Source organism: Solenopsis invicta, chromosome 5, assembly GCF_016802725.1.
Source record: "Solenopsis invicta isolate M01_SB chromosome 5, UNIL_Sinv_3.0, whole genome shotgun sequence".
Classification (NCBI taxonomy): Eukaryota; Metazoa; Arthropoda; class Insecta; order Hymenoptera; family Formicidae; genus Solenopsis; species Solenopsis invicta.
The window spans coordinates 20,923,825-20,950,019 of NC_052668.1; the positions used below are offsets into that span (position 1 = coordinate 20,923,825).

Genomic DNA, 26,195 nt, shown 5'->3' on the forward strand with positions numbered 1-26,195 from the left:
ATTCGGATCTCTGATTACGCATCGCAAAGCCGACGTGCGCCTAAAAAATAAAAAGCTGTGGGCAACGGAGGAAGAGAGAGAGATGGGGGCAGGGGCGAGAAAAGTGAAGAAGGAAAAACCGCGCATGTTGCGCACCGCATCGTATGTGTGTGAGGCATAAAACCTTTTACGAGCGTTAAAAATCGCCGTGCTACGGCGTCCCGGCGCCGTTTCTTTATTTCCATTGCGGTAATTCCGTCCTCCCTTTACCGTTATACCTCGCTGTGGTCGTAAACAAGCGAATCCTTCGCCGTTTTAATTTCTTCTTCGTTTTCTCCGACCAAAACGCCTTCACTCTTCTCACATACGATCTCCGCCCTCTCGCGCGGAGTCGCCGTCGCCGTCGCCGTCGCCGTCGCCGTTCGTTGTCATCCTCCATCGTGTTTCTCGCGTACGTAGCATTTATGGCACTTACATGCTCGTTAACTAATCTACGTTTGCCAGATACTCCCGATAGACGGTTATTTTATTTCCATCGTTATTACATCGCTGCATCGCTTTAAACCCTGCTTTACAAAAATCATTTTAAAAAATTCAATCGTTCCAAGGGATTACGGGAATGTGCATAGAATAAAAACGACTATTCCATGTATGAATAACGCATGCTCTTGCGAAGCAAAAAGTTACAGTTTTATATCGGTTTCTCCTTATTTTTTTCACAAAATATTGATTAAATCAGTATATAATATAATGTCCTAGATATTAAATTGTGGAACACAATGTAGAAAAAATATAACTACAGTATGTAGTTAATAACAATGACTTTTAACTAGAGTGTAAAAATCACCCCAGTGAGGCAAAAAAATAACGGGGTTACTATTTTCGGATTAATATTTGATTAATAGAACATACCATTTTAATGAAATTATTTGATTGGTGATTTTTGTTCTTGTTATAGATGTGAGCTACTGAAGGTGGGATCCTCAGGAACCGCGAGGTCCTCGCAATGGAGGCGGGACCAAAGCAACAACAGCCGCCGCTACAACAGCCCCAGCAGCAGCAGCAGCAACAATCGCCTCAGCAGCAACAGCAGCAACAGGATTCACCCGGCAGCGCTCAGAGCCAAACATCTATCGGTCCTCAGGGTTGCCCGACGCAGGGTCAAGGTCAGCAAAATGCGGAGGACGCGCTTGCGGCGACGGAGAACACCCCCGTCAGCGAGGGTGTGCTTCTCGCCCGGATCCACGTGCCCGAGCTTTACGTCAGCAAGTGTCTGCAGTTCCCGAAGGATCAGCTGGTCTGGGACGTGAAGCAGCAATGTCTGGCGTCCTTGCCCAAGGTATGAACGACGTTTCGACGTAGGTAGAGGAGGAGTTCTCGCGTATATTCCTGGATATCCCGAGGGAAACCTTGAAAAGAGCCTGTGGAGCTAGAGTTATATCGATGTTCTTAACGACGATCGAACGATTCACTCTCTCGGACTAAAATTTATCTCCCGGCTGCTCGATAGCGCGAGATAGACGGACTGACGGACGGACGGGCAGGCAGGCAGGCAGGCAGGCAGGCAGGTTGCGCGGTGGAAGATGAAGGGGAGAAATTGAAAACGGAACGCATTATTCTCTTTCGCGGCAATAAATCCCGCGTGCGTACCTCTCCCGCGTGTTATTTCTGGCCGGACGATCCTTACGTTGGAAATTTATGAAGCCCGTGGCGGATTCTCGTTTTGCCATCTTCATCGGACATACGCGAGAGAGCACGCTTGTTCGCTTGCTTACTTACTTGCACCGAGTCCTTCGCACGATAATTACACGTATTTTGTTGAGAAATTCCCCCGCGATCGAAAGCGCCGGTAATATAATTCGTAGCCCCGATTTAGCGCGTGAGAGACGGACAGCGCGCACGGAAAAGGACAGAAGCGGAGCGAGAGATGTTGGCCTCTCGTTTTGCCGTACGCGTATGTAGTATACCGGTCGCATTTCGTTGAGAAATTCGCCCGCGATCTCTCTCTCTCTCTCTCTCCCAAGAACGTAGTATAATATAATTCGTACCTGCGCCACCCGGGGCGATTTGTTCCCGCTGGAAATTGCGGTCGCGTGTATATTTCACCGAGGATCGCCGAGTATCGATTAATCGCCGATTACAGTCGAACCCCATCGGATCTGTCATTTATCACCGTGCATCCGCTTCTCGCGCTCGCTCGCGCTTGCTCGCGCGCGCGCGCGCGCGTACCGCCATGCCAGGTCCCAAGGACTCCATCAGGCTTTTTTCGAAGGACGCTCCCTCTGTCCGTTCCGTTCTCTCTCTTTCTCTCTCTCTTTCCTCCTTTTCTCCTCTCATCTCTTTCTCTGTCTCTATTTCCGACGCTCCACTCCTTTTCCTCTTCTCTTCTCTCCTCTTTTCCCTTTCGCCCGCCCTCTTCGTCGTCGCGAAACCGCTCGTAGTTCCTCGGGCGGCAAAAAGTACAGCGCACAATATTGCGCACTGAGAGCGGAGGCAGCAGCGCGCTTTACATGCCGATTTCGCGAGATTGCAGACAGCGCGAAATTAAGAGCCGCCAGAGCGAGTAATGACGAATTCTCGAGGCGAGGAGAGAGCGAGATTCCAGTCTTTTCTGCTGCTTTCGTGGTGAATCGTCCCACGGGACTGCCGAGAGTCACGAAGAGTACGCCAGATTCAAAGACGGTAATCGGATCGAGTCTTCCCTTTTCTTTTTTCTTCGACGGTATCGAAGCTTTTCTTTGTAGAAAAACTTGAAGGCTCCATTGATCCACGCAACGCAATCAGGAGCTATGTATTCTTTTTAATTGTAACTTTAATCGAAAACTTTGACAATAGCGGTACAATTTTCTTTTTAAGAATTTACAGTTACAACAATTAATCTTGAAATTATTATATTTTATAGTTTTTAGAGACGTGACTTAATTATATCGTTGCACCGAATCTACCACCTATAATTTCATTTTTATTGATTACTATGGACTTTCTTTTATTTTCAAACTTTAAAGAAATTGCATTTCGATTCGGTCGACGACACTGCACGATCCGATACTCATCGCCTTTAAATCCCATTGCGTACTCGCTTTCGTCGTGCTTTTATTTGACTCTCGAGAACTTTGACGACCGCACAAGAGCACATGTTAGACGCACTTTGTTGCTGAAGCGTGTCGGGAATAGACACGCGCACAACGCGCGAGCAACATCCCCGTTAGGCGAAATAGAGACTAGAATATCGATATTGTGTGGCTTTTCGCTTTCTGTGAAGTCGTCACGCTATCATATGTCCTTTCTCTCTCTCTCTCTCTCCCCTGCCTTCTTTCCTACCTTCCTTTCTCTGTCTATCTCTTTCTTGCTCTATGTCACGCAAAAATTTTCACGCGTGTCGTCTTTCTGCCCCACATGCTTGCCTTCCGGGACACAGGAGGTACAGCACAATGACCCCGATGTATATCCTCGTTTAAGTCCTTTACCAAAAACTACCAATTGCTTACTCGACATTTTTGTTTTCCTCGCTTCATTTCTCGTTTTAGTTTTCCTCACAATCTCATTGATCTGTCGAGTCTGCGAATAACTTCTTTAATTCTCTCACGTTCCACAAAATGGATTTATAAACTTCTTTGTAATAGCACAGAGATATGTTATACAATCTAGGTATCAGGTACGTGAAGGAGACTTAAAGCGATTTAAATATGCGGTGCCAGTACACGGTTCATCGATTGTATTATACACGACGACTATGTGTCTTGCATGAAAATATAAAAAAAAAAGAACGTGTACTGGTATCGATGCAATCCCGTCCCAGTATTTTTCCAGTGTTTAATTTTTACTTACGTTTTACCGTTTAGTTTTATCTACTCATTAAAATATTTATACGTTGTAATCAGGATGAATTGGTCGATAATCGTTTGAATCATTTAAATATTAACGCATTGATAGATGACGTGTTATGATTAATTATAACTACATTGTAAGGGGAGAGGAATATTTGCCATTGCGGTTACGTCCAACTCATCCTGAAACAACGTCCCATGATATGTACATGCACCCGTATTATTCATACTTATTATTCATGTGTATAGATTTATATATACGTATATTTGTCTCACGATGCGCGTGATCGCTGATGATCGTGTATTTTCTGACCTGTGGTGTTGTTGTTGTTGTTGTTTTTGCTTTTGCCTCACCCTGCACGGGGGCGAAATATACTCTACACCCGCCACCAACCACCAACCGCCACACCTGTGCTACTATCGTCTCGTGTTGTTGGGGCCCTATCTACGAACGCGCGTACCATCTCCCTTCGTACGAACAAACGAATATTGTAAATGCCACGCGAAAAAAACGCGCCTTTCTCGGGCCCTTCACCACCCTCCACTTCCGGTTGTGTTACGGATAAATCGCCAACACCGCTTCTCCATCCCTTTCGAGCGTCTCGCAGGTGGCCACTTGGTACAGGGTACGTTTTCACTATTACTAATAGCATGCGACCATGCTTTTCGTTCTTCGTCGATCGGTCGTTTTCGCTCCCCTTTTTGTATTTACGATTTTGCGCCGATTTGCATGGCAAGATGAAAGAATCTTACGACGACTTTTACAATATATTTGTCTTTACTCGTACTTTACAGAAATAGTATATATCCTTTCAATTTTAAGATGTTTGATGGAACTTATTTATATAATTAATAATGATATATATTTCTCCTATAACTTAATAGCTTTTTTTATTGTTCGTATTTCTTTACGAATTGAACTGCATTTTTTCACACGTACGTGTAACGTCAAGTTATTAATTTTTAGTTTAGTTACTTTGCAGAGAAAGTTGCAGTAAAACGCCGTCGCGTCTCACATTTATTATACAATCCGGTCATGGTAGTAGAGTTATATAAAGTGATTATTTTTATTCATTTATTAACAAGCTACGATTACGTAGCGACAGAGTTAATCTGCAATTTTCTTGTCTCTGCTTTCTTTGTGACTGTCGTTTAACATGCATTAAATATTTATGAATTAAATAATAAATATCTGATTGCTTGGAAGCTATAAAGGATTATAAGAAAAATACATACATACATTTCGTGTATAATTTTACATTCCATATCTTTTTATATTATTCCTTACGTCTGTGTGAATCTCTCGAAGTGAATATTACTCATTTATCTGTAATACAGAATGGGGAGATCAGGCGGCATAGTTTTAGACTGCTCATATAGCATAGTCTTCGCGAAGTATCGATTAGCATGCTTGTACATACAATAGTTTGTCGAGACAGTTTAGCAACATGATTGTTTCTAACTATTAGCTTCTGCACGAAAATAGTTGGTAGCACGCATTGTTGCTCCGATGTTATTAAACGCGATGCGGACAGGTAAACTAAATGGTAAATTTCGAGAAGACCAAACTTTGGGTTCACGATAAACTGCAAACTCTATTTAATTTTAATTTATGTAATCGTTACGTTCTCTCCACAGTCTTCTCTTACGATTTATTTTGATTGTTCTCATCGCGTCTCATTTTTTTTCCATTCAGAATGCTTCAGAATGTGTGCATTGAGAGTTAATTCTACTCATTCGAAAATGTCAGTGGAAACAATCGTGACACACGATTGCACATGCACGATTTGTGTCACAAATCGAGCGGCTGCGTGCCTTACGTGCAACGTGGTTTTCGATATTTTTACAGATAGTTTTACAGAACGGTACTCGACAAATTTACGCTTTCCGCGTTTAGATAAAATATCAGAAATTGCAGAATACTCGGAATACTTAGCCGCTCGATTCGTAAAATCACGTTTGCGTCTGTGGTTCACTCAGGTGTGACATTTCAGCGAGACCGCAAATTTTCCCGGCGAAGGGAAAATCACATCGTGCTATGTACAGTTACAGTTACTAATACCATTAAAGCGCGAAGGAGATTCATTCGGCGCTTCGAAATGCACCGTAATGGGCTTTTTAACAGGCGCGACGTTACGCCGCGTTTTGCATCATAATGCGTTTTGATGTAACACGAAAGCTCGAAAGGATATCCGCGATTCTCGCCGGGCGAGTGTCCTCGATCGAGGTCGCGCACCATGCTGCTGCGACCTCCTCCAGCGAGAGACCATCGCGATGCAGCGCTGCCTGCTAATGTTGCTGCTGTGTCTCTCTGACGTTGCTGTACACGGTGACTTTCGTTTTCGCCGGGAGGTTAACGAAACCGTTGAACCCACATCGATTGCCGCGTTGCGTTCCTGCGGACGGCACGCAGTAGTGCCGACCAACGTTCTGCAGACAACAACTCCTTTCAAGAATAACTCTGCGCAAATTTACCAAGCCAACATTTATTTATATACAGTTTAAAATTCCAATTTTTTTCAGAATAATTCTTTTTAACGAAAAATAATTTTTTAGGATATAGAACTTTAATTTTTATTCGCTCAAATTCTTCGATAGGATACATTGCGAAATTTTTTCTTTCCGAGAGAAACAACAGTATTCTTTTCTACCTGGAATTTTTTATGGTTTTTTGCTCAACGTTTCCTCGACATTTCCTAAATCGTGTGTTCCGCGAGGGAAATGCACAGGATGTCTCTTATCTCGTACGCGATTTGCACAAGCAGCATCCGAGAAGCCTCGCACGTACGAGTTACGTAGAAAATCATTTTTCGAAATTATCTCCATCGTCCGTTTGTTTGGCTGGCGAGGCTATCGATCTCGTCGAGGCGACGACGCGCCGCGTGCTTCTCGAGTCTCGAGTGGGAGAGTCGGCCAAGAAATTCGTTACCCTTTTTGTTACCTACCTTCCCCGCCAGACGCTCTAAATACACCGTGTGCCGCTAACGACGCCAGCTCGTTACTCCTTTCGTGTATATCGCTTTCGATCACCTTGGCCTAAGGGGCCCATTCTCGCGTTAAAATTGCTCCACCTCCAACTCCATCTCCTTTCTACAGTTTATTCGCGTCCCGTAGGTACCTCTCTTGCCTTTGTCGATCGAGAATAGGATACGGAACCCTTAACACGATTCGCCAAAAGTTGTCTAAAAAAAAGTATGAGGAACAGAAATAACTAGCCATGAAAAAGGCGAACAAGAAAGTGCAACGAGTAATCACATTTTTATTTATTCTTTTAAGTTTGTACTGCACGCAATTATTAGTCACGTGAGAATCATAATTATTTTTGTCTCGACGTTTGATTTTTGACAAATTTTGATAATCTATTTCATAATATAATAATTGCGAATAATAATTATTTTAATATTGCTTGATATTTCAATCCGATATAATGCTGACGATTTATGTTAATTCGATCTTAGATACTTTCAAGCTATCAATATGCGTCTTGATAAAATCTTATTATTAGACGACGATAGTTAGCTCCTGGAAGCAATTGCTTCACGACCGCAACTGTGGTCGCCCGGTGCTTATCGCCGCAAATGTGCATGATCCACCGATATCACTGTACCGGAACCGACCGAATATTATCGGGACACCGCGATAGTATAATATATCGCTGCAGGAGAATCTCGGTGCGGATAAATTCACCCTGGCCAAAGCGCCAGAGGATCCGTGGCGGGATCGAGAAGGCAGACTCTCGTAGGCGTAGACGATCACCGTGATCCACGATTGTGTGAACCAGGATCATCCTTTACTTCCGATAGGATCGCGACCCTCTTTCTCTTTCTCCATTTCCCCCACGGCGACTCGAGGCTATCTACGCGTCGTCACTTTGTAACGCATATTTTTCTTGCGCCTGCATCATGTAATAATGTTCCCTTTATGTTTATCGGAAGATAATTTCTATTGTGGAAAAAGTGCCTAAAGTCTAATATATGGAAAGAACGGTTTTGCCGAGGTATCTAAAAATTTCAATAGATGTAGGTATGATAATAATTTTGTTGGACCAAAATAATTATGTAGAACGCTTAAAAACGTGATGAGCAAAAAGTTTTGATATTCTACAAAGCTTGAGCGTCATACATAATTATTTTATGATGCAACAGATTATTTTTGGATTTCTATTTATTTAAATTTTTAGATATTTTAATAAAACTATTCTCTCCGCGATCTAAAAATATCTTGGGACAAAAAATTCAGAAAAATAATATTACAATTAGTTAATACATTTTCAAGTATAGAAAAAAAGTTTAGTGTTTTCAGTAAAAATCCTTTAATTGAAGATTTTTTTAAATAGTTAATCAACTAAACAACTTTTGTATTACATTTTCCTAGTATAGAATGTTTTTGATAAATGTTGATACTCAATTTTAATAAAAATATGATCTTTAATCGGATTATTAATGTAACAGAATGGCTAAATTATTATAGCAAAAAATTGATGTTTGATTTATTTTTTAATCGTTTAAAACGTCTCGTAAAATGAACGTTTTAACAACGTAGTCCTTTAAATACACGCGCATTTTCTGCAGTGGAGGTATACGGTGTTTGGAGTGACAGTTAGATCGATTTCCAGCAACGGATATAGTTGTCCTCGGACGTAGATTATCGATTCCGCAAACAAGTTCAAGTCGCGGTACGTGATTACATTCGTATGCCTATACAACATCCCGCGAATAAAATGACTCAACCCGGAAATGAATGGATCTCGCATTCGAATGATACCCCAGCGTGTAGGACTAGGGAGAACGAAGGATTCTGCCGTCAAGATCGACAAATCCTGTGCCGCCCCGCCGTCGACACGGAACAAATGCGCGCGAGTTGTCGAGCGAGTACTACGTCGATCTATTTATATCGATCGTACGCCGCGAACTGGTACGGGAATAGATCGAATGGAGATCGATGGCCAGGTTTTCCGTGGCGCGCGCGCGCGCAGTGGGAGGACGACCTCGTCGAAACCGGACGAACGTGATTTTTAAACCGATACATAATTTGCGCTGAGAAGCAAGAAAATTAGCGATTGCGAAAATCGCCAAGTAAATAAGCGGCCGGAGAGCAGACGAATTAAGGGGAGAGATCTTTCTCCAGGGCGGGGGGCTGATGCGCGATTTTCGGACGGACGCGGACGGGACGAAGAAACACGCCGTGGAGCCAATTACGCGGTTGGAGATCGAGCGATCGTAGGAGTCTCAATCGTATGCGGAATCTCCCTCGCGGGGAAACCGGATGCGGACACGCGAGAGGCATCCGCGGAGACACGTGGGCTTCCTCGAAAAGGGACGAGAGATGCGACCTCCCTGGCTGTATCTCGCTCTTTTAGCCACCGTCCGCGTCGGTGGAACCCAGCGAAGAAGCGTTGTCGCTTGTTTCGCGTAATTGCTGATGTTCCTGGCGGGCAGACTCTTCCGAGCATATGCGATTCGCGCGCATCGGATCGGACGAAGCCTCGATCGTGCCAGCGGCAGATCCTCCTCATTCCTGAAACATTTTTGCTGCTCATTCAATTTAGCGACGAGTATTTACCCTTCCCACTAAAAACGCCCATAGCGACTTGCTTAAAGAGGAAAGAAACAGCGCAAGCTTATTAAACGTTTATTAAGTATACATTTCTCGCGCGCGTCGCCTGATGACAATCTTGCTGTGAGATCGCCGAGTAATTTTAGAGCTATCGTTTTACGAGTAATTAATATGCATAGGTTGTGCTTTATGTATTGACAATCTTCTTCATTTCTTCAAAAATAACTCGGTTTTTATACTCGCATATGTTTATTCTAGCATATTTTTTAAAAACTATAAAATATTCCAAGAATTAAAAAAAAATTTTGAACATTAAATTATTTAAACTTAAATTATTTAAAGAAACAAGCAGACATCTTTTGTATATATTTTGATTCTTTTGCCATTTAATAATTTAGTACAAAAAATCGTCATTACGAAATGAATTTTTTCTCCAGAGCCGAACGATTAGTGATTAAAAGGACACACTGCTCTATTTTTCACTCGCATTCATACAACTACGCGTCCATAGTCGCGTTCCTTTTCGAGAAAAAGGAATGGAAAAGAGGGAAAGATTCGTTCCTCGGTTCGTTTTGTGTATAACGTCGCTTCTTTCAGTCTCGACGGGATCTAACCGTGCAGCAGTAGCCGGTAACTGCAGCAGCTCTTTACCCGAGGCTCCTCGAGTGCAATCTCGTATTCATGAATTCCTTGTACGTAGCCCTCCCCTGCGTTCCTTCTTCACCTACGTCTCCACCTCCGCTTCTACCTCTAGTGCCCCGCGCCACTACCTGGTCCCCCGTCTTTTGTGTACCGTGTGTGCACGGAGAATATCTCACACACGTGTAGAACTGACGACCGAAAGAAATCGCTCGACGTCAATAGAAATATGCGCGCGCGCGCGCGCGCGCGCGATTATCGAAATTGCAAAGTGTGCCGGCTTTTATACTTACTGCCTTGTCCGGCGAATCGTTATTGGTATTGCTTATAGACAATAAGGGCAATCGTTGAATACATCGGATACATCGGGGTTTGCTAAATCGTAATTCTGTTATTTCTCTGTGTATCCGTTTGCACAGTGGACAGTATCTTCTCTGCAATTTTCGATATTATTTCTTCACAGTTATTTCTTAATACAAGAGAGTAAATATTTTAATAGTTAAATCTAAAATTTATTCTAGAAGAACTAACTTAACATACGTACATCTATAAATCAAGGGCATTCATGTACCCGCATTTTTGTGAATGATAATGTAATAGCAAAAATATAGAAACAAAAAATAATTTAATTAAAAAGAAAGAATAAATTGAAATCTAGATGAAACGCGAAATTAATTGTCCAGACGGAATAAGGAAATTTATTTATTTATTTATGTTACGAATTCGCTAAATATTACAATTCCATAGGGGAAATATAATATTTTAGGAAAAAATTTAATTTGTGTAGTATAAAATAAACTTTCAGTATCTTATGTATCCAGACAATTAGATTTGTGACTGTATATAAAATTATCTTGTTAATATCATTCCGTCAATTTTACCATCTTTTATACACATTTTCAGACTTGAATAAAAATAGATAAAGTAGAGATAAAGTACAATCGGCGCTATATTACAGTTTTATTTAAATATATTTTTTAATTTGATTTTGTTAATAATAAATCAGTAAATTTTTTTAATTCGTACGCAAGTTTATTTTTCATGGAAATGTATCACTGGCAAAGGTTTCCACCTTCAATTCGATATTCCCTCAAAAATTAGTTTTGTTACTGTATGTATGTTAAATCGAATGTAGACCAAATAAACGAACACAAACAGATATAAATGAACAAAGCCATCGATACCGTAACATCGTTTGCATTCATTAAAGCAATATGTTCGCGTTTGTTTGCACTTGATTGCTTTGTCATTTTTAAGAAGTTTGAATAAGTTGATTAAGATTGAGAAAATTATGAAAGTTGAAAAAAGTGCACAGTAATGACATGATAATAAATAATTAAATTCTTGAAAATTTTAATAAATTTTATCGGTATAAATTGTCTCATGCCATTTTCTGAATTATTGGATTATTACAGTGATATCGATTAATTTATAATATTAATTACATTTTATAAGTACATTATTTCATAATTTATTTGCTTTTTATGTTACCTTTTTTGCATAATGTGAGACGACGCATCGTACGACAGATTCCAATATTCCTGCGAGGTGAAATATTGATTCTAGTCTATTTTTATATTATGTGAGATTAAATTGACTGCAAATGCGTGCAAAGCAACAAGCATTATTCATGAAAGAATAATTAGTACGATATTGGAAGAAATTCTTCAGTTTTTTTCAAATTGAATATGCGCGTCACGTTGTGATACTTTGTCAATATTTCTCTTCTAGATATCTCTCTCTATTTAGAAATTAAATTAACAGTTAATTTGTACTTTGCATTTCGTTGTGTTGCGAGATCAAATTTAAAAATATCAGTCAAAACGTATAAATTTATAATCATTTTATATTTATACAAACTCATATATTTCACAGATCAGAACATTTTTTATCGGTGAGTTCAAATGTATAATTATAGCGAAAGAGAAGAAATTAAAAATTAATCAAATGAACAAAAATATCAGCTGTGACATTTAAGCTGTTTTTGTTTAACGTTATTACTGAAATAATTTTTAGATCATCGTAATATTCCTTCGGAACTCAATTATTTCGAGACATTGATTCGCGTACACATGTCGATCGTGCTCCGCTGCAAGATTGATCCACTGCCTCACGTCCAGGTCTCTATCGAGACAAATACCTCGTCGCTATAAATAGTCTATACAAATGCGATTCTCTGGATGCCGCAGCGACATCGAGTTGTACCACAGAAATAAATCTCTCCGCGTCAGGCCTCGATCCGCGTTCTTCTCTACGTCGTAAAGCTGTGAGGAGAGTTGTCATTCGTCATAGAGTTGCCACAATTAATTATGCCAAACGGCAATCGATACGTTGCACGCGCCTTTTTCCATGCGCTATCTCGTATCGATTCGATGAAAAATAAATCTGGAATTCTAGGGCGAATGCTTTCGCGTTAACAAATTGCTTTCGTGATAAAACATATTGGTTTCTTTAGTTTGCCTTCATTGTTGAATTCGTTAAACAATGCATTAAGTATATATGCAAAGAACGCAAAATTTTTTTGTTATTATCTTTACTGATTTTTGTGTATTTGTTGCACTTTTTCTCCGACGAAAAAATTAATAGAAAAGAGTTGCTAAATATTATTTAAATTATTTTTTATTACATATTTCTTATTTAATACTGATTTTATATAAATGAACATTAAAAATAACCCAATGTTTCAGATGTCTGTACTGCAATATATTTAACCTTTCACCAATACCAAATTAATTTCAATACTTTTTGCATCATAGTGCAAAAATTGTATTTTTTAAGGAAAGATTATTAAAATCCATTTAGTATTCTATTCGTCAAGTTCGAATCGGACTATTCGTATCGATAGCACTGTTGATAAGCTGAAAAAATAATTTTGCGTTCTCATAATAAGATTAGCGTGGAAACAACGCGACGAGAAGTCGTGGAAGCCGCGCCAACATTCCATACCGGGTAACGAACTTCCCGCTGTTAATTGACAAAAATTCTCTGCCAAACGTTTCGCGCCGACTGCCAATATCCGCCAATTTGCGAGTCGCTCGGTTGACTTTCCACATCGAGGGGAGGGCCTGCGAAGTGCGGCTCTCGCGCGCAGCTTGTCGGTGTAATTTCCAGTTTGATTAGCCGACACCTCTTCGCATATCGTGTATGCGCGTCGCGGAACCGCGCGCGCATTTCCAAGTTATGTTACGAACTACTGCTAACGATGTAGTTAACGGTTGATTAAAATCGAGATCCATCCATTTCCGCGGAGGCGGTGGGAATTTTGGTCCCTTTACCGGACGGGAGCGCCGCCCGCCGCCCGCCGCCGCCCTTCACCATGCCGGGGCACGGAAACGTATCCGCGGCACGAAACGAGTCCGATAATCGCCCTATAATTCAACCTGAATCGCGCCGAACAGTGTAGTGGCCGAACGTGGTGGCACAAAAACCTTATCGCGTGCGGCAATTTGTCGGTGGCGATCTTTATTTCGTGCCTGTTTTACGTTGTATTAAGTCCGGAGGTAAAAGAGATAAAAAAAATACACTAAGAGAGGCTTTATTTATTTTGCGCGCCGTCAATTTACGTCGCTAAATATTCTCAACTTTCAAATGGTAATTGCAGCCGTGCACCTTCATTATCTCGGTGCAAAAAAGGACGGCTATTAATTCGAGTGTAGAATACGCGAGATTTTACCCTGCATATATTTTATTCATGCAATGTCGTCTGAAGAATTAACCCGCGACAATTTATCGTTGTTGCGCAACGCGATAAAGTTATGACTTGTAGAAAGTGTAATTTGCCTAATAAAACACGCTTCATAGCTGGCGTTAGTGATCGAAATATCTTCACCGCCACGTGGAGCCCGTCGGCCTCCGGAATTGATTGCCAATTACCGGTGGAACGACGCTGACTCGATTCTGCGATCTAGAAAATTGAGTTACTTGACGAAACTCGATTCGATGGCAAATATGGCGGCGGTGTCGGGACGAAAATGCGATGTCACCTTAATCATACGTGTAAGTTTATTCCTGCCTAAGTTTTTTTTTTCCTTATGCCGTAACACGCAAACGACGCCCGCGGACGTGTCATTTTTATACAGATTAAAAAGAAACGTGTACGAAGCGTTCGAAACTGCTGTCGTAATTCGAAGATAACGAATGCTAATTATCCCGCGTGATGAATTAATGAATACGATATCCATAAAGTGTCATTATAATAAGATGCGCGAAAGAATTCTTGAGAATCCTTATTCGGGACAGTGAAAGCGTGAAATACATTGACTTGGCTCTCAAAGAGTGCCAATTTATATGGCTTCATTAACGACGTGTGTTATATCATTATTAGTTGGCATTGTTTTTATTTATATTACTACTATTAATCATTGTAAATAATCTGACTATTTAATCTCTGCTATTTTCCAATTATATCGACTAATGAACATCTGAAACAACTTTGTAAAATTTATTGCGCACGCAAATGGACGTTGGAAAAATTTTAATCAATGCGAAATGCATTCATATGAAATGTATCGTCGATATAAATGTCGTAATATGATCGTCTTACGCGAGATTTCACTATCACGAGTTCACTTTTTGCTCGACGTTAATAATAATCATAAAAAGTCGATTTGGTTTACATGGTTAAGAAATTTAAAGCTTTCTTTTTGCAACATGATTCAAGGAAAGGACGCGATAATCGTTGTTAAGCGCCAAATAACGATCGGTGACAAAACCAGAATCAGTTTTAATAACCAGTTTGACGTGAGACAAAAAGCAACGACGCGCGGATTTAAGAATTAATAAAGGTGCCTAAAGAGAGGAAGGACCTTCTCGTCGGTCCACGGTGATCTTCCCGAAAGAATAGATCTTCCCTTTCCACCTCTTTTTTTTCCGCTCGCTCTTCCGATCGAACGGCCCGTTCATTTCTTCTTCTTGCTTCATTTTCCGGCGATAAATCGGGTATATCGGAAGCTCTTTATGCATAATCTACGCAGTCGGTTTTTTAAATTCAAGATCTTATTTACTTAACTTTTTTAAAGTCGAAGCTTTGTTTTATAGATTGAGACATGCAAATTTTCTTTTAATTCTGGTAATACCTATAATTTTGCAGCTATCATATATTAAATTAAAAGAAATAAATTACAATGACAATTACATTTTTTTTTACTCATAGCATACAAAACGGTCTTCGCGCGTTTGCTGTTTAATTTTTGAGAAACAGTAAGACTAACTATGAAATGTTTTGTTCAACGACTCGTATAAGTATCAATGTGTTTTCAAAGTACGATATAACGCAAAAGCGATCGACGCACCAAGATATTCAATTAGGTGCCGGCTAATATCGATAATTGTTAAGAAATCGCCTCGTTATATTTTCCAAGAGGTAAATCGTTTATCTTATCGAGATTAGTCATTAACCTTTGTTCGAAAGTTAAATCCATGTGGCTTATGAGCTCGGTATCGCGGGATCTCAATGCGGCATAGTAGTGATGGTAGTACGTCGATCGCTTTTGCGATAATGGTGTGAGTCAGCTTGATGGACGCGGGAGAAGATGCTTGAATAAACTTCCAGATAAATATTTGCGCTTCGCAGAATGCCTTCGCATTGTCGAGCCGTAGGATCGTTTCAAATTAAACAGCGGCCTTATCGCGCATTGTCAGATCAACCGGCGTCTTCAATCTTGATGGTCGATGGTTACACAAAAGGTTTCCCTTCGATTTAAATCTAGAATTACGATAACTGTGTTAATTAATATTGTTGTAATAGAAAATTCATATCTCTGTCGATGGTATCGTGAAAGAATACCGTGGCGCGCAATATTTTATGAAGTGTAATAAATCAATCAATTGACAATTTTGATTGACGAGATTATCTAGAGTTTTTCAAAGTGTCCAATGTCACGCTGATTTCGTATAGAGTTACGCGTGATCGAGCTCGCAGTCGAACGTTTACTCGAATCCCTTTCGCGATGCGCCCGTAGCATCTCGTGTTGTAAGCCAGCGGATGTTCAAAGAACCGCTATTAAAGTCTCGATGACTGCTTTTTTCGATGCGCCCTGGCAATTTGATTTCGTATTCCGCCATGGCCGCCCCGTTTCTCCCTCCCTCTCTCCCTTTTTCTCTCGTCGCGTAGTCTCTTCGGCTCGTAGATCGAAATTTTATGGGTCGTATTTCCTCTTTAACACCGATGCTGTGTCCGACACTCTGGATGATTTCACTCGCCTTTGTGTCCGTCCTGCTTCCTCTGTCCTTTTATACTGCCTTTTTGCACCGAGCGATCGTAAGTCGTCGTCGTCGTCGTCGTCGTCGTCGTCGTCGTAGTATCGCGAATCAACAGATGTATATGATCGGTCTCTCGGGGAAAGTGGAGTAAGATCCCGTAGACGGAAATCAAATTCACCAGATATTTATTACCGGATGAATCGAGGCCCTTCTCACTTCCGTGAGAAATAGAGAAATGAGCAAAACTGAATGCTCAGATCTTAAGGCGGGAAATGCCTTTTACTCGGAATATATTAACTCGTTTTTTTTTTACGGTACTTAACAGTAGAACAAACGTGATTCTCAATGGGACCCAGTTTCACCATTTGTGCGCGCGAGAGATTCCCGCGATTGGCGTTCTCATAAAACTCACTTGCGCCAAAGTGCGAAAAAAAAAAAATTTCAGAGTCTCGATCCTCGGGTTGTCGTCGCGTGGTTGTCAGCCGCGGGGAGAGAAATTTGCGGAGAGTCAACGACGAGACGATGACGATCGCGAGAGCGAGCGGAGATCGCTGGCACGAAGGCGAAGGCGCGCCCCAAGAAGACGAAAACTCGTTTCGTGCTTCGTTGCGAAGGTTAAAACCGTAACGCTCCTATCCGCCTTGCTCGTCGCCGCGCCGCTCGTGTGCGAGCGAACGCGGGCGCTGGCCAGGCCAAGCTTAAACATCGGCGAGGCTGTGGCCCCCCCTCGCCAGACCGCAATTACATCCCATAAAGCACGATTGAGACACGGTTCGGCCATTATTCTCCCATACAGGGCCGTACAAAAGGGTCCCGCCGTTTAACGCGGCGACCCTCTTCTCGTGCATACCTCGCCCAGGTCGCGGCACGCGCGCGCGTGCACTCGTAGCCTGGAAAAAGTGGAAAAATGCAGCCGAGCTATGTCAAGAGGGTTTTTCGCTCACGAATTCTCGATACGGGATCTCGATTCTCCGCGAACCGTGAACATTGCAGCTGCCTTAAAGAACGATCGTTCGATCGACTACGCTACGTCTAGACGCAATTGTCTAGTCGAAGATGAGACGTGTATCTTCATTAAAGCGTATCTCTCTTAAAGATTAATATATCGCGTAGAAGAATTTACGATAAAATCGGGAAATTCCTTTAGAGAACGTGCACAAGGGGATTGCTTGAACGAGAGAGAATTTATTAAGGAGCGATGAGGTCCTCGAGACTTCGCCTTTCGAAGAGGGTCGGTACTTTATGGCTCCCGAGTATCGTCGAAAAACGTTACGGGGTAGGATGATAATGGTAATCAATTCTACTCGATTTTACTTTAATCGTCGATCATTGACTTTTTCCGTTCTCTGTTCCTATGACCTTGCTTCTCGCTCGTTCCCCTGATAATCGAAGAAACTCGAAGCACGTTTCGCTATGGTGCGATTATGCCGCCTCTTGGGACTTTATGAAGCAATTACTGCGGCACTAATTAGAGTAGGAGCGCCGGTTTGGCAGGACTGCTTCATTTTTGTCCAGGACGTGCGTCGTGAGTGACAGAAGCGAACCGCTCGCAAACGTCGTCCGAATGAACAATGCTTGCGTCCCTGCGTACCTTAACTCTCTTTCGGTTTCACTCTATGAAATTATGCGGCTCGTCTTACTCAATTTATGCCAATTAAGCGAGTTGGATTTTATGTGTTGATCAGTAAATCAAAGAAGGTGCGAATCTTGCTTTTCACAGAATCCTTTTCTTTCGTTTAATTTATTTAATTGATACTATTTGTTTTTATTTTCGTAAATACCAGAGTTGGGTAAATTAATATTTTCTTTAACTTAATTAAGTTAAGGCTAATGGCTTAGAAAATTAATTTAATTAGCTTCGAAATTATATGAACGAAAAACTCAATTAAAACTTGCGTTAAGATTAATTAAATTAAATTAGAAGTAAATTTTGAAAAGTATTATTTAAATTAAATTTAAATTAAAATTTATTAAATTAGAGTTTCGTACTTTTTTTTAATTAGATTACTCTAAGTGACAATTATAAAATAATCATCAAATAAATATATTTTATTTGTAAATTAAGTTTATATAAAATAAAATTGTTTTTATATAGAAAATATATTTTTTTTTTTACAATTTTTTCTTTTACGTAGGTAAATTTTTAATTTAAGAAAAAATTAATAAGTTAAAGTTTATGTGTTTCAAAAATAATTAATTGAAGTGAAAATTAACTTATTTTAAATCAAAAGTTTTCGACTTTATAACTTTCTTATTTAATTTTTTAATTAATTACTACTCGATTCTGGTGAATACACGCCGCATAATCGCCTGAAAATAAGTAAAAAAATAATTTTCCGACAGATAGAATAAAATAAATAGATATAGGAGAAAATAGTTTAGCTGTTAAAGAAGGTTATATGAAAGTTTGCTAAAGTAGAAGAGTTTTACTGAGTACAAGGTCGCTTCATCATCTTTATCTGTTTATTCATACGCGTTGCAAATCTCAATTTTGATATCTCAACCACAAAGCTTTGCGCGACGAAGGAAACCACTGATGAGCGTGTCACGGACACATCATTGAGCCGGCTTAACGAATGAAGAGCGAAACGAGGACGTTATATCACTCGTAAATACAAACCTTGAGGAAAACATACTGAATGCAATCAGACGAAACCTCTAAAAAGTTGACAAAGTGCAACTGCTTTTCTATAATCCGCCCTAGAATGTGCGCTACGTCATATCGCTTATTTCTATCAAGTTATCAGTCCCTTATCTAAAATCTTTCCAACAAATGATATAATTATAGATACAAGTTATTAGCAAAATCTTTTAAGGTTCTTTGCTGTGATACGATTAATAATTTTTTCGTAAGACAGATAATTTATTGGATCGCGAGTGCATTTAGGTTAATGCTCTCTATAAAGAAAAAAGAGGAAAAAAAAACATTGAAGCATCTGCAGCTAAATGTTCACATCCGTTTTCTCGCTTGTCAGCTGTCTTTTTTTCTTGCGTTTCGTGCTTTCCCATGGTCGACCACACCTCCATCCATCGGTACGGCAAGGTACGGAGACTCCCGCTCTTTTTTTCGTACGAAACCTTTAATTTGGCACGTGTTGCACTCTTGGCTATTGTTGTCATGATTGTCGGGTTCGCCTGGCTGTCTTCCTTCGGCATCGTCGCCGATCTTTCACGTGGCATAAGCGGAGAATATGGTGATAATGCGCGGTTCTCGGGTGTGCGTGGCACGCGTGTTGTTCCTCCGCGTCGCTTTTCGCCTATCTCAAGTCGTTACCCGCTAAATATTATAATATCACAAGAAAGAGAGGCTTCACCGGCGTCGTCGAACGTCGTAAATACTATTAATGCAATCGGGAATTGATTTTCCCCGGTCCTCGTTTGGTATTCATAGGCAAAGCGTAGTTCGTCGCATTATTCGTCCTGCCTATGAATACCAAAGATATTGGCCCAAGAGAGTTTTGTAGTGAACTTCGTGAGACTCATAATCACACGTGCAGTGCAGATATATCTTCTTACAGAGATAAACCTGTCAAGATTACACAAAATTATACTACATAATTATAAATCTTGTTAATATAACTGTTTAAATAGAAAAAAATATATAAGAAAGCATGCACATTGAGAGATAAATAGATTTTTGTATTTAAATAATTATTTTTGTAAAATCAAGATCAATTCTAACTAAATTAATAATACAAGTAAAGAATCACCAATTACAGTTGAAGCTGGAGTTTGATGCTCAATATTAAACACATTAAACATAATCGGTCTTGAAATGCAGTCGTAAACTGATGCTGGAAATAATACCACAAATTAAATTGATTGTCAATTTAATAATGATTTAATAAATTATTTACAGTGTTTTAAGGTGCTTGCAGCATCATTATTAATTGTGTTGTATTACGCTATTGAACGATTTAATTCAAGTTATTGTCGTAAATTAATTGTATTTCTATCTATTGTTTAACATTGATGGAGTAAGTTACAACAATCAAGTGGGTATAAAATAATGATACTATAATCGTATTGATGTATTGCGATATGCACACACTGAGTGCGCCATGTGTAATGTAAATATTAGGCGATGCATTGAGTTCTCCGATTATCAAGTAGGCATGATTATTGTTGAAAAGAGAATGACTGACGAAGTAATTGCGAATCCTGTGCTTGAATCTAGTCTCGAAAAAAATGCCTGTTCGTTATTGTTGCTACATGCATGTGTCAGTCGGAAAAGTGGGGGTGGCGGGTCGCTTTGATCCTCTCTCGCGCGATTCACCTGTGCCTTAATATCGAAATTTCATCGCCTTACAGGAGCTGAAGGAGAGCTTCAATTACGGCCTTTTCTGCCCGCCGGTGAATGGAAAAGCTGGGAAATTCCTGGACGAAGAACGCCGTCTCGGCGATTATCCTTTCAATGGACCCGTCGGCTACTTGGAGGTAAGAAGACGCGGTTTTTTTTTATTTCTCTTTTTTTCTTGATCATTCGCACAATCTGAAAATTCCGTTAATCCGTTCGTTATTGTGACCGTGACAGAAGACAATGCAAATGTGTTTATTTCAATCGAATGACAGTTACGAATTACAGTTTCGCTAATGTGTGGTAGAGTGCACGGCAAAGGCTTCCCATTTTAGTAACGGAAGGGTTAAGTAACTTTCTCGCGTGCACATTAACGCTGTCAGCAGACCCACTTCACGCCTGATAGAATCTAATTGCATTTCTAAGCTGAATAACGAGAAGATAGAAACATTCTTTGGCAAATGTACGACAAAAATATTCCAGAATCAAACGAAGATTTTACATAAGAAAGACTGTAATCATAGAAGAATTGGAATCTGTAATTACTTTCTTAAATAAGAAAAAAAATTATTTTTGGAAAATATGAAAAAATATTTTTTTATTTTGTCTCTGTTGCACCCGTAAATAACGTTTGGTCTTTTTCATGTTATCGACTCAATCGACTTTTTTTTCGTAAGCTAATTAAAAAAATAATACGAGTGCAACTCCTTTACATCATCTTCAATTTCAAATGAAAGATAGCGAAACGATAACCGTTTCCATAGCATAATGAAAAAGAGGAAAGGTCGCGGAAGTACGAATTATGTAATTAATCATCGCGATGATACTCGCTATCCTCGCTATACATATAAATCACTCGGTGGTCGCGGTGCGACGAATCCACGCGCGCGCGCTCTTGCACGGCTCGACCGGCGATGACTGTTGAAACGGGGATTCGCGAAAAACAAATAATCCGGTCCCGGGTTAACGAGATCTGGATCCTATCCCGCGGTTTTCTTGCGTAACCGGTGCTAGTTCTCATCACCATCCACTTCGTCGAGTTCCCTGCATCGTCGTTGTAGTTGTCTTCCTCTTCTTCTTCTCTTTCTTCTCCTTTTTCTTCTTCTTCTTCGGCCGATCCCGATCGGTTCCACCGTGCCAGCTGCACGTCCCCGCTTCGTCGCGGGAGATTCACTTTCAGGGACGGCTGACTCATACAGCTTCTTTGAGCCGTCTTTAAGCCGCATTCACCTCGCACGAGTTACAAATTACATAGGGCCCGTCGGCGAAAAACTCACGTTTAACGAACGCCTGTCAGCGGCCTCCCCACTGGACAATGGGGCCCCGTGGTTTTGAAAACCATAAGTCTGTGGATATGTCGCAAAGATCTCAGCCTTAACAATAATACCCTTACAGCGGGGCTACATTCTCTTCGTAAACATAGGCGTTGCGGGTTCTTAAGAGGTATCGCGTTTCATCAACATTTCCTCTATTATTTAATTAACAATGGCTTTGATGGCTATTATCTTGACAAACCATCGCAAGATTTAATGTAATAATCTCTGCGTAATATATACAACGTTTAAATGAATTTTAATCCGTGTAACTTAATTAAGCTCTCTTGAATTTAAAATTGAAAATTAATATAAATCAAGTTTGACTAGTAATAAAATCAAAATGAGCAAAAATTATTTTATTTTTATTATTTAATTTTTATTTAATACGATGGAAGGAAAATGATTTCGGGAAGATTTCTCTATCGAGTAAATAAACGAATAAAAGGTTAGTCGTACAAATTGCCGAGACACTATTATTTACGTCGACTAGAAAATAAACTTGGCGTTTAAATCGCTAGTAATGTTAGTCTTGTGCCAACAAAGCTTTCTTATTACAATAATCGATTCCCGCTGTCAATCTGAGACTCTCCGCTTTCGTCACGAAAGTCGGAGGAAGTTAATTTCAGGGCCGCTTCGATTCGAGCCAGTTCCTTTGATCACTCGACGATCCATTCATTTTGCCCGAGTTACGTATCGTCGGATAATCGGAGCAGGATGTGGGCGACAAGCTACTCCGGCGAATCGCGAATCCATGAATGAAAAGTTAAAATTGACGGCCGCGTGTCTCGCGGTAGAGCTGTCAGCCGAGCGCGCGGCAGGGAATAATTAATTATCAATCGAGAGAGTAACATCGGACAAGCTCGCAAGTGGTACGCAGCATTGAGAAAATCTATTCGAGATTAGCATGAATTATGTGTTCTTTTTCGATTTCATCTCGCGGATATACTCCGCCGCGCCGGCTCGACGTAAAAACTCACTTTACAGCTTCACCGTAGTTGCTCTCTTTATCCGCCCAACGTATTTCCTGTCGCTTCTTCGCAGAGTAAACGGATTTCTCAGGCGGAATTTCGCAGCGTCGCCGCGCTCGTTGCTCTCAATTCTCATTTTTCATCCTCAAATCTCTCTCGATACTCGCTGCCTGTCAGTATCGAAGTTGGGATAAGCTGTGCACCGTTAGGTCGAGCTGCTGCGCGCAGCGCATCCGTCCGCATTCATAACGCGATAAAACCGGCTGATGCGTGCGCGATGCAATCCGCGCGATGATGATGGCAGCGGGATGCACTTACGCACCCGACGTTACTGTATGTACGCGTATTGGCACAGTGGTCTTTATCACGTTATTATTGCTCGCGTACAATGCGGCCACGCGGTCGCGTCTGCGAAAAGAAGTCGCGCGATAGATGATGGAACGTGATTCTTCGCGACACCGTTTTCACGGTGCTGTCTCATGCAAAATTGCATTAGCCTCACTTCACCTGAATAAAAAATAAATTGCTTATAAACTGAATGAAACATTATGTATAAAAGTAAACCAGTTACTTCAATACCTTATATTGTAGAATTGTAAAGATGTACATACCTACTCTCTAAATTCTATGGAGAGAAATCTCACTTTTTTTTTTAGAGATTATGTGTCACATTTCAAAGCATTCCAAAGTATAAAAATTTCATAGATTGTTCTATTATTGCAGCTGATAAAATAATAAATCTCCTAGAAGCTTGCGGTTTCGCGGAGTTGTAAAAAATGTATAACGTAACGAAAAAAGGAATGAAATTTTTAATAGAAAGAGAAGAGAAAATAAATCAGGTTCATTCTCCTGGGGGCGTAGCCATGCTTTACGCATCTTATGTCACATCCGGTTTATTGCGTATTCATCGATAACAGAGAAATACGCGTGACGAATATATTCATACTAGATTGTAAGAAACGGCAATTATAACCGTCCAGGTGAGACGATCCGGCGATGAGATACATTTACGCGATAGCCATGCGCGTCGTTCTCTCGCGATGTATTTACATAAGTACTACTAGGAGCTATTGCGAATCTATACCGCAACAAATTGCACGCGACGAACAGTCGGAGAGTAAAGTACTCGGGTATCTTACTATCGACATTTACGGTTTTATTTGATCCGCTATATTACCGCGTGTAATATAGAAATAATTAACTCGCGTCGAGCAGCGAGCGATAAATTTCACGCTTTTACATCGATGAGACCCAAAGTGACACGTCGCTAACGGTATTCATTCAGTATTCATTCAAACGGCAAACACGAGTCGCGCATTTAGAAAACGCAAGTTTTCATCATTCCCAAATAAATTCCAGCTCAAATACAAGAGGCGGGTGTACAAGATGCTGCATTTGGATGAGAAACAACTCAAGGCTATGCATACCAGGACGAATTTGCGAAGGTTATTGGATTATGTGCAGAGCAGTCAGGTTGAGAAGATCGCGAAGATGTGCAGCAAGGGGCTGGATCCTAATTTTCATTGTCAGGAAACAGGAGGTAAAACGCATACGCAATTGTGTGATTTCCAGTTTCGTTATAACGAACCACAAAAATATTCATCTTTGAATAATTATTATGTAATCGTATTTCATCGAATTTTCATTTTATAATATTTAATGTTGTAATATTTGTATTCTATTACATATCGAGAGAAAAAGATATACTTAAAAGTTATATACAATAGAAATATTTTCTCCATGTTTTCACACGAAAAATATCGTCGGCTCGTCGAAGCAGTCACAAAAAATTTGGGATCTTTTTTTATTCTCGATTTCAGAGACGCCGTTGACTCTGGCAACAACCTTGAAAAAGCCGTCCAAGGTTATAATTGCATTGGTCAATGGCGGTGCTCTACTGGACTATCGAACGAAGGAGGGTCTAACGGCTATGCACCGCGCCGTGGAACGAAACAGTTTGGAAGCGGTAAAAACGCTTCTGGAGTTGGGGGCTAGTCCGAATTACAAGGATACCAAGGGCTTGACGCCGCTCTATTATAGCGTCATTTACAAGACCGACCCGATGCTCTGCGAGACGTTGCTTCACGATCACGCGACGATAGGAGCTCAGGATCTCCAGGGCTGGCACGAAGTTCATCAGGTTTCGCTCTTTTTTTTTCTGTTTTCGTAGATCTTTTTTCATTGAATAGCAAACGGAGTTTTATAAGGATGTCGAAGAATTAATAGAGAAAGAATATAGCATAAAAGTCAATGTTTCTTGAGAACATTCCTTTAAATAAAATAAGATATTTCGATAACACTTCTAAGATCTGATAACACTTCTTATCATCTCAATTAATAAAGTTTTAGTGTCGCATACTTTTTGATAACGTTTCAATTTCATTAGAAATCTTATCTTTTATCAATTAAGTTTCCCCACAAAACCAATTTATATATAAAGCGAGAGTTCATCCATTTATAGTTTCATTCATAAATTCTCGCGGAAGGAAAGAAAAACTTGCGAATCAGAGCGCGCTAGTTGCGAGTTAGCGAAGAATGCCGCTCCAAGTCCATTGAACGATTTCCGTGCCTAATACGCGCTTACTCTGCCGTATGCCCGCAGGCATGTCGCAACAATCTGGTGCAGCATCTGGACCACCTGCTTTTCTACGGCGCTGACATGAACGCGCGCAACGCGTCCGGTAATACGCCGTTGCACGTGTGCGCGGTGAATAACACGGACGCCTCGTGCATACGTCAACTACTCTTCAGGGGCGCGCAGAAGGACGCGTTGAACTACGCGAACCAAACGCCGTACCAAGTCGCGGTGATCGCGGGCAACATGGAGCTCGCCGAAGTCATCAAGAATTATCAATCGGAGGAAGTCGGTGAGTTATGAACGTCGCACGTGAAATGTCAAAAATCGATCCGCTCTCCCGTGTTGAGGAGAAGAAGGAGGAGGAGGAAGAGGGGACGCGGGGGCGCGAATATCCGGGCGTAGGAAACTCGCTTGGAGAGGTCGAGTCATGATGCTGCAAGAATAAACGACAGACGTTGACGATCTTTCTCCTCTCCACTCCCCGTCCCTTCGCGTTCTTGCTTCTCTTTCTCTCTCTTTTGATCTTGAACATTGCTCCGTCGCGTCGACGACTCGTTGCTCGTGCAACGATGATAACGCCGAGCGGTTGATCGTCCTTCCGGGATCACGAATAGGACGAACGGACTTGAAAGACGGATAACCGTAATCTTGCTACTCAACATTTTTCCATATTCAAACGCCACACCCGCGAAAACTATCTGCGTGGCTGTCCGATTTGTAATCCCCTCTTCACGAACGCGCGTACCGTTTGTTAGATAAGTTAAAGAATGCCGAGCATCGAGATATTCAGCGGCGAACGTGACGAGTTTCGGAAGCTTTTTTGATATAATCCAA

General features: G+C 40.8%; 1 protein-coding gene across 11 annotated transcripts in view; it reads left to right on the top strand.

Annotated features, from left to right (window-relative positions):
* Positions 1 to 26,195, top strand: part of LOC105195119 (SH3 and multiple ankyrin repeat domains protein 1) — a 121,428-nt gene that overhangs the window by 81,988 nt on the left and 13,245 nt on the right. For 6 of the 11 annotated variants that reach the window (XM_039449898.1, XM_039449897.1, XM_026133552.2 and 3 more), the window contains 6 exons: positions 938 to 1,319; positions 4,413 to 4,432; positions 20,514 to 20,639; positions 24,143 to 24,323; positions 24,604 to 24,923; positions 25,386 to 25,650. In XM_039449898.1, the coding sequence (XP_039305832.1) occupies positions 986 to 1,319; positions 4,413 to 4,432; positions 20,514 to 20,639; positions 24,143 to 24,323; positions 24,604 to 24,923; positions 25,386 to 25,650 (1,246 nt within the window). In that variant the 5' untranslated portion in view covers positions 938 to 985. The remainder of the gene's footprint in view (positions 1 to 937; positions 1,320 to 4,412; positions 4,433 to 20,513; positions 20,640 to 24,142; positions 24,324 to 24,603; positions 24,924 to 25,385; positions 25,651 to 26,195) is intronic. The other 5 variants (XM_039449896.1, XM_011160373.3, XM_026133557.2 and 2 more) reach the window with 2 other exon arrangements.